This window comes from Cryptomeria japonica, chromosome 11 (genome assembly GCF_030272615.1).
Source record: "Cryptomeria japonica chromosome 11, Sugi_1.0, whole genome shotgun sequence".
Taxonomy (NCBI): domain Eukaryota; kingdom Viridiplantae; phylum Streptophyta; class Pinopsida; order Cupressales; family Cupressaceae; genus Cryptomeria; species Cryptomeria japonica.
The window spans coordinates 723,205,204-723,220,030 of NC_081415.1; the positions used below are offsets into that span (position 1 = coordinate 723,205,204).

A 14,827-nucleotide genomic window follows, 5' to 3' on the forward strand; every position below is an offset into this window, starting at 1 on the left:
GCTCGAAATGAACCCACCAAAGATCAAGTCTTGCTCCGATGAACTAGAAAATCAACTTATTAAACAAAATCTAATGAGGGGAGTTTTTTCAAATTCACCGAGCCGCAAATATTTTAATGCCTAAAAATCAGATTTCCTCGTGACACTCGAAATAACTTAAATGTTCTTCCAAATTTACAACCTTCAATTATACGCAACTACCTGCTTCTCATGCAAGCCATTCCAGCAAAAGTGAGAAGCCATCCATTTTCTGCAAAATCCAACGACAAAGCTTAAAACATACGTGACAACTTTACGAATGTGAAATTCCGTGAAGCAATGGCCTTATATTGCGTATCGAATAGAGCCAGCTGATTATGCTTGGAATATTACGACACGGGCTTTAAGTAAAGAAAATTCCATTGCTGCTCTTTATTCTCACATCAGATTGCCAGTGGAGATCCAATTTGGCTGACCCAAATCGCAAAATAAACATAAATAGTTAATGGGTATTCTAAATCTGTTCTGTTTCTGTCTTTTGGTAATGGCAGCAAACGCATCTGTTGCAGACAAGAATCCACAGCAGGTACCCACTCCAACTCAAGTTTGTTTATTTCTGCAGATTAGATGTAACATTTGTTTAACGGCTTTAAAAAAAGGATTGGATTTGTGTAATTTGCAGGTTCACATATCTCTGGTAGGAAGTGATCATGTGAGAGTGTCATGGATTACAAAGGACAGAAACTTGCCCTCCGTGGTGGAATATGGAACATCATCTACAGGGGAATATACTTCCTCTGCCATTGGTGAGAGCACGTCATATAAGTATTTCTGTTATCAATCTGGTGCCATTCACCATGTTGTCATTGGACCCCTCAATCCAAACACACTGTATTATTACCGTTGTGGAGGATATGGGCCTCAATATAATCTCAAGACCCCTCCCTCAAAGTTCCCTCTAGTTTTTGCAATCGTAGGTAAGATCATAAACTCCTCTGGTATATACATGTATATAACCTTTTGCGCGCTTTTTGTTCCTTCTGGCATTCAAGTAAAGGGCATTTTCATTTTACAGGTGATCTGGGGAGAACAAAACACACAAAACAGACATTGGAACGCATTAAAGAGATGAAGCATGATGTTTTTATTTTGCCCGGAGATCTATCCTACGCAGACAGGTTGCAGAATGTGTGGGACTCTTTCGGTAAGATGGTGGAGCCTCTTGCGAGCACCAGGCCATGGATGGTGACCCAAGGAAATCATGAAGTAGAGATCATTCCAATTCTTATGAAACACCCTTTCAGAGCATACAATGCAAGATGGAGAATGCCCTACGAGCAAAGTGGTTCGATCTCAAATCTTTTCTATTCTTTTGAAGTTACAGGAGTCCATGTACTCATGTTGGGCTACTACACAAAGTTTGTGAAGGATTCAGAGCAATACAATTGGCTGCAGGAGGATATTAAAAGGATTGACAGAGTGAGAACGCCATGGGTGATAGCAGTGATGCATGTACCATGGTACAGTACAAACAAAGCCCACGAGGGGGAGGGAGAAAAGATGAGAAAAGCATTGGAAGAATTACTTTATGCTGCGAGAGTTGACATGGTTTTTGCAGGTCACGTACACGCCTACGAACGTTTTGTGAGCACTCCCTCACCCTCACCCTCCATGCAATTGCGTGCAATCTACTTTCCTTCCTTGCATGATTTTCTCACCCAACTTATCTTCTTTGTTTGCTTAAGAGTCGAGTGTATGACAACAAGAGTGATGCGTGTGGATCCATTCACTTTACTGTAGGAGGTGGAGGCACCAGCGAAGGGCTTGCTCTCAAGTAACTTCATTTTTTATTATTCGCATGAAATTCTAATTCAATCCTTGTGCTGAATTGGTGAGCTCGTATTGATTATTTGATTATTTGATTGTGTGTGGTTTGACAGATTTAAGGAGCCAAAATCTGAGTTAAGTGAATATAGAGAAGCGACCTATGGGCATGGGGAACTTCACATATACAATGCAACTCATGCACATTGGTCCTGGCATCGCAATGCAGATGAGAGTTCGGTTGAAGTGGACCCAGTTTGGATTCAGAGTCTCTCAACTTCGACAAGGTGTGCAACTACCCATTTTCAGCCATTAAAAGAAAGTGTAAATAATATTTTTCTCAACGGACAATGCAATGCGTTGTAATCTGCAATAGAAATGTAAATGGATCTTTTTAATGGTTTATAGTAATACGAGATTACTATATTTTTGGAGGGTGTCTATCTTATAAAGGAGGATTTGAAGAATATAAGTTCTCAATCATTAGATCAATTTAAGTGTATTATTATATTGTAATGTAAATAATAGTTTTCGCAATGAACAATGTGATATGTTGTCATCTGAAATGGAAATGGAAATGGATCCTTTGTAATAATTTATATTAATATGAGATTATATGGTACTATTCTATATTCTTTGTGGGAGGGATCTATATTACATTTAAGAGGGTTTCAATTTGTGATTTCTTTTTCAAGAATACAAGCTCTCCTTCATTAGACCAACTTAAGTGTACTATTATATTGTAATGTTAATTTAAATTTTGGTTTTTATTTTCTAATTTCATATATCATAAATGTGCTATTATTTTCAAACATGTTCAAGTCCAACTTAATCATCGAATATGGAATTACATTCCCACATGTGTTTGAAAGTTCATTTTTTGTACCTTGATTTTGAACTCACTTACAATTTAGATAAATGGTCTCATTAGAAATTGTAAAGGAAAACTTTCTTTTAAGTTCTAGGCAAATTAATGTTGTGTAGAATAATATTTGAAATATTAAATGTAATGTTAAGATGTATTTGATTTTAGAAATAATGGTAGGGACTAATTTTGACATGATATCAATTTAGGTATCTTGATACAAAAAATAGATGTTATATAGATATACTATCTATTATGTTTTATATTTTAATATAGGGATGCAATAAATATAAAGTGTATTGGAAGATGTATAGGAATGAATTGGACAAGATCATACACATGACAATACCTAGGTTCATATAAAGTAATTGATCCCTCCTTATCTTGTCATTTAAATCCATCCTTCAACATGCATCCTTCATGGAAACCTACTAAATAAATAAATATATATATATATATGACCTTTCTTACACAACTAAAAATAAAGAGATTTTCAAGCTAAAATTTACTATCATTGGTCATGAAAATGAGAGGGTAGTGGGAAAAGGGATGAATAAATTTTACTTGTACAAATAGTAGTAATTCTCTACCTAGCTTGACAACCATAGAATGTCAAGGCATGTTGGGCACTAGCATTTCATGTGGTGATGATCTATATGGATCACATTGGTGAGTCTCTATGTAGGCAAGTATAACTATCTATAATCTTAATATAAGAGTGCTAATGAGAAAATATGTTCCCTTCAATTGATTACATTCATTAGATGTATAAGGAATTGGAGGAGAGAGAGAAATAGTATATTAAATGCAAATATATGTTAAGCATGTAAATCATGTAATATAATAATTATGATAAATATATTATGTTTTAAAGAAAGTAAGATATGTTAAGTGATAATCATGGTATACTCATTGGTTGAGGATATTGTCAATGGATGAGGTTCCCCTAATATGGGAAAAGGAGGACTGGTGATGCGGACGACAATGGCTAGAAATACCCTTGTAGACACATGAAACACTAAATTTGCATTAATATGAGAAAATAAAATTTTAGAAGATAAGTGTGGTTAGATTATTATTTGAGAGTACAAAGACTTACATATTGGCAAATTTCATTCCTTCTTTCAATTGCCTGGTATTGGAGAATTCATGTACTATGATGAGAAGAGTTAGGCCTTGCAGTAGTGCAAGAATGTTGAGTGTCATTAAATACTTAACTAGTTCTAGATTTTGTGCAAGGAGATTGCAAGTCCTAAAATAATTTATAACTTTGTGGTGAAGTAATTTGATTAAATTCGAATTAGTTTTATGACTTTTTTAAGATTCCAAGAAGGTTATATATCTTTCCTTAGATGTGTAAATCAAGTAATCTATCTTAATACTACCTGGTGCTTGAAAAAGTGTAGTTCAAAACATTAAAATAATTGTTGAGTATCTTGCATATGGGTTTATCACTATTGTCAATGTATATTCAAACAATTATGCTTGACTTTCAGAGCCATCTTTGTTACATATGATGAGGCCTTCAAAGACTCACATGCTTGTCTTATTCAAGAGATTAATGTGACATTGAATGCATAAAAGATTAATAGGGTCACTTTGGAGGCTAGTGATCTCGGAGGATGCAAGACTTTACATTATCTCAAGTTAGCCTCTCACTTTTAGATGGTGTTGTGCATGAGAAGCACTTTTTGGATTGAATTTCTTGTTTTCCTTTAGCTATTATTGCTGGTGTTCAAAGATTAAAAAAATTGGTATGTATTGTGAAGTTTGATTTTTGTATATATAGGTAAGAGGTTTGGTGTTCAACTCAATATGGATTTTTGCCCAAAGAGTTCATGACACTATGATTGATAATTATACACTTTTGAGGTTCATTAGACAACTTGATGGAGCTTTCTCATGGCTCTATATGGATTGTTGTCAAATGACGAAGAATTCAAGAATCCATCTCAAAGCGACACCTTTACAAGGGTCATGCAGAAACTTGATGAAGCTCCACTTGATTCAGGATTTATTTCTTCAAAGAGATTTCTTGTCAACAAAATATATTTATCTTATGTAATTAATAAGTTTTGTGATGTACTTGCCTTAAGGGGGATCCCTTAGCAAGGTGAATTTTGTTGTTTCAAGTGTATATTTTTAGGAACAACTATTACATTATGTAACTTTTCTATTTATATAGTTATTGTAGATAAATTTTACATTTTATAGGTCTATGCTCGAGGCATTGATTGAAACATTGGAAATATAAGGTGGGAACTTCCTTTTTGGCATGGATAGATTTTATGTTAATTTTGGGTGAGTAAAGTTTCTTTGAACACTAGTGGGATGTGTGTCGCTTTGAGAAGATTTCTCTTCCTAAAGGATGCTTTGCCTTCCTTCATGCAACACCAACAAGCCACGTGATGACTTAATATGCTATCAATAAAAGTAAGGGCCATGAAAGGTGAACAATACATTTTACGATGGACAGTGTAATTTGTTATAACATGGAGATATTTTAATGTTTATTTAAACCTTGAATTTTAGTTTTTAATTTTAGATATTAAAAACCTGCTATTATATTCAAACATGTTGAACTCTAACTTAATCATTGAATATAGAATTACATTCCCAAATGTGTTTGAAAGTTCAAATTTTGTACGCTAATTTTGAACTCAATTACAAATTAGATAAATTATGGTCTAATTAGAAATTATAAAGGAAAAACTTTCTTGTTAAGTTATAGAGAAATTAATGTTGTGTGGAATAATATTTGAAATATTAAATGTAATATTAGATGTATTCAATTTTAGAAATAATCATAGAGACTAATTTTGATGTGGTACCAATTTAAGTATCTTGGTACAAAAAATTGATGTTATGGATGTGCTATCTATTATTTTCTATATTTCAATACGGGGATGCAATAAATATAAAGTGTATTGGAAAATGTATAGGAATGAATAGGACAAATTCAAATACATAAGAATGTCCCTAAATGCAGATAGGTAAAAGATAAAAAAAGGAACCTAACTTCATGAAATGTTGTGTCATTTGTTGATATTTAATTATGTCAAGTCATTCTCTAAATATAGGCACAAAAATAAATGACACTTAGCATGTCAGTATGCAAATTTCACCATTAATTTTTCTTGCTACTTCGAGATTTGCAAGTAAATCCTAATTCAATCATGTATCTAATGTATATAGGACTCACAAATATGCATGTAAAGTAAAAACTCAAATATAATAGGATACCTAGGTCCATATAAAGTAATTGACCCCTCTACATCTCATCATTTAAGTCCATCTTTCAACATGCATCCTCCATGGGTAACCTGCAAAAATATTTATAAATATATGTACACAATCAATGCCTTTTGTTACACAAGTAAAAATAAAGATATTTTCAAGTTAAAATTTACTATCATTGATCATTAAAATGAAAGGAGGGGGGGAGAAGGGATAAAGAGATTCCACCTATACAAATAGTGCCAATGCTCTACTTAGCTTAACAACCATGGAATGACAAGGCATGTTGGTCACTAGCCTTTCATGTGGTGATGATCTATATAGTCACATCAATCAATCTCTATTGAGGCACCTATAACAATCTATTATCTCAATATAAGATAGCCAGCACAACAAAATTTATCCCCTTCAATTGATTAATCTATTAGATGAACAAGGAATTAAACAAGAGAGAGAAACGACATATTAAATGTAAATAAATAATAAGCATGTAAATCATCTAATATAATAATTATGATAAACGTATTATATTTTAAAGCAATTAAAATATGTTAAGTGATAATCACGGTACACACATGGGTTGAGGATATTGTCAAGGGATGATGTTCCCCTTACATGGAAAAAGGAAGAATGGTGACGTGGCCCACAATGGATAGAAATATCGTTGTATACACATCAAACACTAGAAAAGGCATATGCCCAAGCATTGTGGTTGCATGAGAATATAATTATTGGAGTAAGGAAATAGGTCCCTAAAGGTAATACAACTCTCTATACATGTCTTAAATATAGTTCATAGAATCCAAAGAATGCTATGGTGTTCATAATACAACATTTAGAACATGTTTAGATTGAATGTAAACGAATAATATGAGAATGAAGACATAATGTAAGATATCGTTAAATATAATAAGCTCTCTTACAACATGGTTAGGTTATGTAAACACAACAACAAAAAAGTGATAATTTGGGTGCACATCAAGATAAATTCCACCACAAGTGAGATAATGTGATAAGGCAGGTCAAGAGTTTAATGGGAGTGGATCATAAATAGTTTTATAACATCTAAATAATAAGGTATCATACAATCCTAATTGGCCAAATAAACATCATGTAATAATCAAAAGCAATAGGTGATCATAGATGGATAAGGATGTAATTGGTGCCCATGGATAAGATGTCATCATGAGAGCATATGTAAAGCTAATTATCCACTTGTAGAGGGGGGAAAATTAAACCATATTGAAAGGCCTTTGGAAATCTCTCAAGGACTCACTCAATCTACCTCTACACTCAAGATAAGCACAAAGCATGATAGTTGTCAAATGCAGTAGATATTACATTCCAAGTTATAGAATTTAAACAAGGATATAACAAAGATCTTCTAGTAACCTTTGCTAAATATTTGTCTAAGGACCCATGTGTGGGTCATGGATGATAGTGTGGCAGCTAGCATCCCATACAAACAAAGTATGAAGTTTCAAATAGGAAATGTAGAGTGACCAAACCTTGGGTTTTTTATACTCTTAATGACATGGAGGCTTAAAATAACAAAAAATTAAATAACAACACTAACAAGAAATAAAAGGAAAGAGATTTAAGCAAAAACTTAAAACAACTCAATGATTGAAGCCTCCAACTAGCTCACTTCTTCTTTGACAAACTTGCACACAAAAATGAAATGATGAAAATGTTGGGGTTGTGTTTTAGAGGTTGTGGTAGTTAGAACCCTATTTTGGTGTTTCCACCTCCATGGAGAGCCAAGATAGATGATAGACAAAATGGATGAAACAAGATACAAAAGAAACATAATGATATATATGCCATGGAGATATTAAATGGTAAATATAAGAGGAAAGAGACTCTCCTTCCATGCCCAAGAAGTGGAGAGCTTGCTGGAGAGAAGAAGAAACATGGAGTCCTCTTGAAGCATGAAGCGGTGACAATGTCCAAAGTCTCAAGCATGAATTGACAAAGAGAGCCAAGAATCCTTCAAAGATTGCATAGAATGTTGGAGATTGTGATTAGATTGCTAGAGAGAGTCATAGAGTGTCAAAGCTAGCCCAATGAATCCTTGAAAGGTAAGATAAACAACTAGGAAGAGAATCCAACATCGATGTGTGTGTTGCAGGAGGAATTATAATCCATTCCTATTGCAAGCATGATGCTCCAACAACCACCTTCAAACTACATTTTTGCAGGAAGTTAGAATAGAGCATAAGTGTCCACAAATCAAACAATCAACAAAGTAAAAAAGAAAAAGAAAATGAAAGAGCGACGAGACAAGCCAAGTGGAAAAATTAACAATAGCTAACTTAGGGGTTCTCCAGTCAAATTAAAGTGTAGGTGCTTATGTAGTGTGGAATTGCATGAGGTGCAGTTTACGACGTTACATTTTGCCCCCACTATAGTGAGCATATAATTATCACGAGATGCAAGCTAAAGTAAAGAGTAAAGAAGTTTTATTGAGATACGAAGGGGAAGTAGAATCCCCTAACCATGTGAAGTTGACCCTAGGGAAGAGACTTGAACCTTTGTGGGATACTATTGGGTAGTTTCATCACAAACGTGTTATTTGTAGACAAACATGTTAGATAAAAAAGTGAAAGTTTTGATATAAAAACTATATGATCAAACATAGAGACAGTGAGATAATGATCACTAAGATAAAAAATAAAAATTTGTCAGTATGGGTAGCAAGTTGGGTTATGCTAGATATCCATATAATAGGGTGACTAAAGATTGATTAGATAGGGCTTTGGCCCCCACAAAGGTGATAAGATAATAAAGATCAATTGAGATAGTGGTTTGGTCCCCACAAAGGCAATAAAATAATAGATACGATACCAAGATTAATAGATACATAGATTATGATGCAAATGCAAGTATGCAAAAAAGAAGAGATATGTTGGCCCCCTTAGTATGTGTTAGACACATGTCATTCTAAGGATAAGAGATGTTGTGTCATGTCAACATAATGAGATGTTTTCATGGAGTACCACCTTGCAACAAATGACATATGATACCCACAACATCAACAAAAACACAAAAAGATAGGGGGATTTGATAGCCAATATGAGAAGAACTCACAACAATAGAAATAAATAATGCATGTATCTATGTATGAGTTTCTCATCATGATCTTGAAGTTTGTAAATATGAAGAAGGCACATGAAAAAAAAGAAAAAATAAAATTCAACTAAACTTGGAAGAGAGCCTAAATGCTCCCAATGCTTTGCATCATTTCCAAATATCAAAAATCAAGATACGATAGATAGAATAAAGATGATTAACAAATAGAGGAAGGTTACAACACACAATCCCCTATTTCTAAGCACATATTATAGACTAATTTGGGTCCTTTAGGAGAGCACAAGCACATAAAGAAATTTATCACCCCCTATTTCAAAGTACCTATGGAGTAACTTGGGTCCTTTAGAGTGGTACAAAATATATAAAGTAAATAGGAGGGAATAAATACAAACACTGTACTCTAATCTACAAGATAAGAAATGTATTGTCCTAGTAGTCACCCACCATTAGATCGTCATCCTCCCAATATTAATCCATATGGAGAGGGAGGACGAGCCCAAAGAGGGACAACTACAAGGGCAACACCAAGTGCTCGATGAGTAACAAGAGCTAAGGATGATGTAGCTTCCACATTCTCATCCAATAACTCTTAAGATGTGAGACTCAATGAACATGTAAAGATCATAGATAGTGTCAGGATATCATCTAAGGAGTCAAACAAATACCTCTCAATAGAAGAGACAGGTCACTCAGCCTGAGGCAACAAAATAAGAATCACACCTTCAACCTCCAAAAGAGGGATGAAGGAAAATTCTGGAGAAGGTGGAACCTCCTCAACAACACAAATAGTGTTGGTAATTTGGAGTAATTTATTATGTGTTGCATTGATGTTTTGTCATTAATGGAAACACCGATTGTTCTGATCGTTTACCAGTTTCTAATTGGTTCTGGTAGAGTGGTTGGTTTATGATATTGATCCGGTAGGATTTGGTAAGCTTTGGTTTGTGGAATTGATTTGGATCTGTCATTCATGCTATTCAGATATGTCTCACGATCAGTTGGTTCGGTATTTGATGACTTGGGAGCTATCATTTGTTCTAGTAAGCCTTTTGGTCACCGGTAAGGGTTCTACCAACAGAGCTTTGTTGAGATCTTTTGATGCACGTGATAAGTGGTGTTGGTGCGGCTTCTAGATGGCTTTCAAGATGTTGTTGTTTATCTTGTTCATGTTCTATTTCATCAGTGGTGTTGGATTTGGTTAATGGCGACCTATTTTGGGTCTGATGTTATCTTGGTTATGGACCGGTTTTCGTAATGTGTTGGAGGATGTTCCTGATGTGTTATCGGCGAGATTTAATGATTGGTTTACATTGTTTTTGGCCTAAGTCGATTTGGTTGATCATTGGATTATGGGTTTATATTATGAATTTATCATATTATCTTTTAGGTGGCCAACCTAATTGTTTAGGTCTAGGGTTGGTATAAATATGATGTAAGATCTTTTTGTAGATCATGAATGGGGATATGGGTTGATAAGTAAAGTTTATATAATGATATGTGTGTGAATAATGTTTTAATCATATGCAAAAGGTTTGGTCGATCATAGGTGATTGAATTGGGTTTGTAAGAGAGGTTTAAGGTCTCCGACATTGAGCTTAACCAGAACTGTACTCGGACATAGGAGATGCTATACTTGCAGTTCACTCTTCTTTCCGGATTATAGTCCGATGTTTATGTAGTCAGTGAGGCTCCTTTTTGTGATGAGCAATGCACTCTAGGTTGTTGGCCTTCTTGCATGTGTAGGTCCCTCATATTGTAATCACATACTTGCTGCATAAGTATTATCTGACTATGGGTAGGCTTCCCATCGTGGTTTTTACCTTTACTGGGTTTTCCACATACAAATCTTGGTGTCATGTGTTATGGATGGATGGTAACTGTTATGTGATTTATGTTTATTTTTAAATGCTTTATCAGTCATTCCGGTATTTGGTTTATGCATTTCAGTATTAAGTTTATGTGTTCCCCTATTAAGGATTTAAATGTTTAAAGTTCTATAATTCGGTGTCCATAAGTCAAATAGTCAATAGAGTTAGAAAAAGGACAAAAGCAAGGGTGATGAGGAAATCCAAGCAAATAAAATGACAAAAGCTAAAGCAATTCTCCAATCATCTTAAAGCGAATGTGCTTATGTAGTGTGGAATTGCATGACATGTAATTTATGACTTTACACCCCCAATATCTATAGTATTATTAGAACAATGTCATAAGCATCATATGTGATGACAAGAAAGATAAACATCATAATTGTGAGATGAGATATTTAACCGATCATGGATAGGGATGCAATGAAGGGTTATCCAATCATGTAGTGAAACAATGTAACACATAATTGCATGCTTGCATATGACATAGTGTGATGGATAAATTGTCGTATGTGTTAAGGTTCTTTCCCGCAAGGTTCAAGCCTTTCTAGGGTGTTATTGCTAAGTGTTTATGTCAAGGATGAGGTCCCTAGTTTGTGATATGACCGACTCGTAGCTCCATGCCAAAATTATTTACCCCTCTTGAAAAAATGTTACACACAAATTACACAACAAAATTCAAATAGATTAAATTTAAATTTTATTATTATTATTATTATTATTTTATTATTATAAATTAATTAATCTAAATACATTTTCCTCAATTAGTTTGAACATCAATTATTAAATTCTAATTTTCAGAGGATAAGCATGGTTGTAATATAGATGCCTTATACCATTTTGTTAGTGACATGTTGTAGAGGGTGGACAGGTGATGTTGGAGAAGTTTGATATTTTAGAAAATGTTGCAGATGCATTGATAAAGTCAACAATTGTAGAGAGGTTTAGGTGGACTAGCAATAGATTTGGAGTTCCCATTTGCTTGACAAAGTACTCAACACATGGGAGACTATTAGAAAAGATGCATCAACCTAGCATCATGTTGTACATATTTATTGATTATTTTGTCATCAAGTGGGAAAAAGGGTGTTCCACTTTGATGTGACACTCTTGGTCACATGTAAAACATCTTTAAACTATGTAAGAAGTTGTTAAGGAGTCTAATGTTAGGATATTGTCATAATAGTATGTCCTATTTATGTAACATCTTGATTTTTGCCCAAAGTCACATATTTTTTACAAGATTTAATGATTTAAGCCTTGAGGAGTTCCATGTAAAGGGTTCTAATTGAAGAGAGTTAGATAAGACCCTATGAGGTCACGCCCACTTGGATAAAACCCTCGTAGTCTTAAATCAAACCCTTAATGAAGTCACCTATGCACCTATCAAAACAGTGACAAAAAAATCAAATATTCTTCACCTTTTGGGGGATCAAATGAAGTCATTTAAAAACTCTATTTTGTAAGTATGTAACCTGTATTATAAGCTTTCCAACAAAATAACTTAAATATATCCAATTTTATTGTTATATTTATTATGAACATAGATTTTTCATCGAATAACAAGATCTTTGTTTCTCACACAAAAAAATTAATTCTAAAAAATATCTATGCACTTGGTATAAATATCCTTATTTTGACAAAGAAAAAAATTACGTTGGATACATGTAGAAAAAAATATGTGATATGGAATAAACCTATGTATAAATTATAATTAATCTTACTTAAAAAATTAATAAAAAATGCGAGACAAAAAATTATGAAAATATATATGCACATTAGATATTGGTGTTACAAGTCTATATTTAAGAAAATACAATTTTATACTTATTTGTACAAAAATTATGTGATATGAAATAAATGTCACTTTTTGAAAAATGTTGTTAACTATAAATGATATGTTATTAAATTTTATGTTACAAAAAATTCACAAATCTTTTAAATTAAAAATAGGAAAGATACATTTACAATCTACATAAAAAATCTAAAAAGTTAATAGTTCACATCATCTTCACATTCTTAATGATTTACTTGTCATGAGTGATACAAAGTGAAATTTGATTAAGAATACTTATTTCAATGTCCAGCATTGACAAAAAGTGGGGCAAACTAATGTAATTTGACCCATCATTATTATGTGTAAGGGTATATTGATATTATAAGATGACAAATTGTATGAGGCATAAAAACATGATTATATGGGGGTTATATTGCAATCATGACCTTTATTATGATAGGTTATTATGTATGTCATTAAACATATTTGAATAAAGAAAAAGAAAATTTGAGGCACGTAAGTTAGGTGGTCAACCATGAAAAGTCATATGAGGTGTAAAGAATATTCTAAATATAATTCAAATATCAAGACTAAAAAAGGAATGTTAGAATTTGTGCCAATTTGGGGGGCATTTTTGGGCTCATGGGTTTTATTAAAATCATTTGTGGTTTCCTATCTTTTCATGTTCTGTAAATTGGATGCTTGGATGGAGTTCACTCGGGTGAATTGCAAGCACTATTATGTTGTCAAAATTACTCTAGACTTACATGTTGATGATACTTTTGTAAGAAAATGTCCATGGACATCGTATTGTAACCTTTATTACTAATAATACAATTGATTTGTATTTTGAAAAGTGGGTTTTTTCTAACAATTTAAATAAAAGAAGAAATTTACAATTCACAATAAAATTATAAAAATATTAGATTTTTTTATCTCTCCAAATGCAAAAAGAAAATCCAATAAAAAAGAACATACAAGAACTAGGAAAACTTAACAAGAATTTTGGCTCCATTATGAGGACATTATGACATGTGAATAATGCCAAGCATTTTGAACATTAGAACAATATTAGAAAAGGTGAAGATACGTTTCATATTGCCCACAAAAAAGGAAATCTTGGATTGGAAATGTCAAGATGTATCAAAGAGGTGTCAATTTGAAAATTTTAGTAGATAAAATACCAAACAAATTGAGTAATTTGGGTTGGTTAATAGTAAATAGCATTTATTATTCAATTTTTGAATAATGAGTAGGTGAGGAGAGAAATACCTATAATATTTCTTTGACATGCACTTATTAAAGGGTGTATTGATACACTACTTCCAATCCTTCTACCGAGGTTGGATAAATCACACATAAATTTTATTCATAATGTTAGCTAAGAAGGAATGACCTAGATTATAGTTTTGGAGGTCTCTTGATCTATGTGCTTAATGCATACTTGGCCCTGGCTTGAGGCCATGGAGACCATGTGCAATTTATCTAGAGTAAAGATCTTGTATATATCTAATTTCCCTTTGAATAATTTGAGGGATTAAATCCATGGGGTAGTCACTACAAGCTAGTCTTGAAATAATATGGTGGGAGACCACCATATGGAATTTCATTTAATGGATAAGCCATTCCAAAATCCATCCCTATTCTAGAGTAGCCATGACTTAATAAATTTCAATGATTTGAAAATAGTTTGGTCATTAAAATGTTATTTTCTTTTGATGGGCACTAAAGCAATAACAAGATATTGCAAATAAATATCATTTTGGGCTAAATGACCATGTGGTAAGCTAGACTTGTAGTGTAACCTCTCAAAAAATAATTTCAAGCTTCATTGTCATAACAAGCTTTAACAATCCATTTAGCACTGAGAGCAATGCATTGCTTGTTTACATCAATAAGGCCTAGCCCACTTGAAATCCTTTATAGTTTGAATCGTCCCAAAGAATATCCCACATTCATTCTTATCTAACTTGCAATATGACACTTTGTAAGAAATTCAACAATAGGATTAATGCACATGAAACCCTTCTCCACCTACTAGTGAAAGTGGCTTGGTTATTTCATGGGTAAGATTTTTCCAATAACATAAAAAGCATGATTTGGAAAGCTTCAAAGGCAAAGAGAATTAACAAGAATTTTTAAATTTCCCAATGATTTACGGATATACATTTGAAGTTATGGATCCAA

The 14,827-nt window shown here is 33.2% G+C and overlaps 1 protein-coding gene across 1 annotated transcript; it reads left to right on the forward strand.

The window, feature by feature from the left end:
* The first annotated feature begins 393 nt into the window (after positions 1–393).
* Positions 394–2,408, forward strand: LOC131061256 (purple acid phosphatase 22). Its single transcript, XM_057994824.2, has 5 exons — positions 394–565; positions 662–956; positions 1,055–1,623; positions 1,725–1,813; positions 1,920–2,408. Exons 1-5 carry the CDS (start codon positions 485–487, stop codon positions 2,167–2,169), a joined length of 1,284 nt encoding a protein of 427 aa, XP_057850807.1. The 5' UTR covers positions 394–484; the 3' UTR covers positions 2,170–2,408.
* The last annotated feature ends 12,419 nt before the right edge of the window (positions 2,409–14,827 follow it).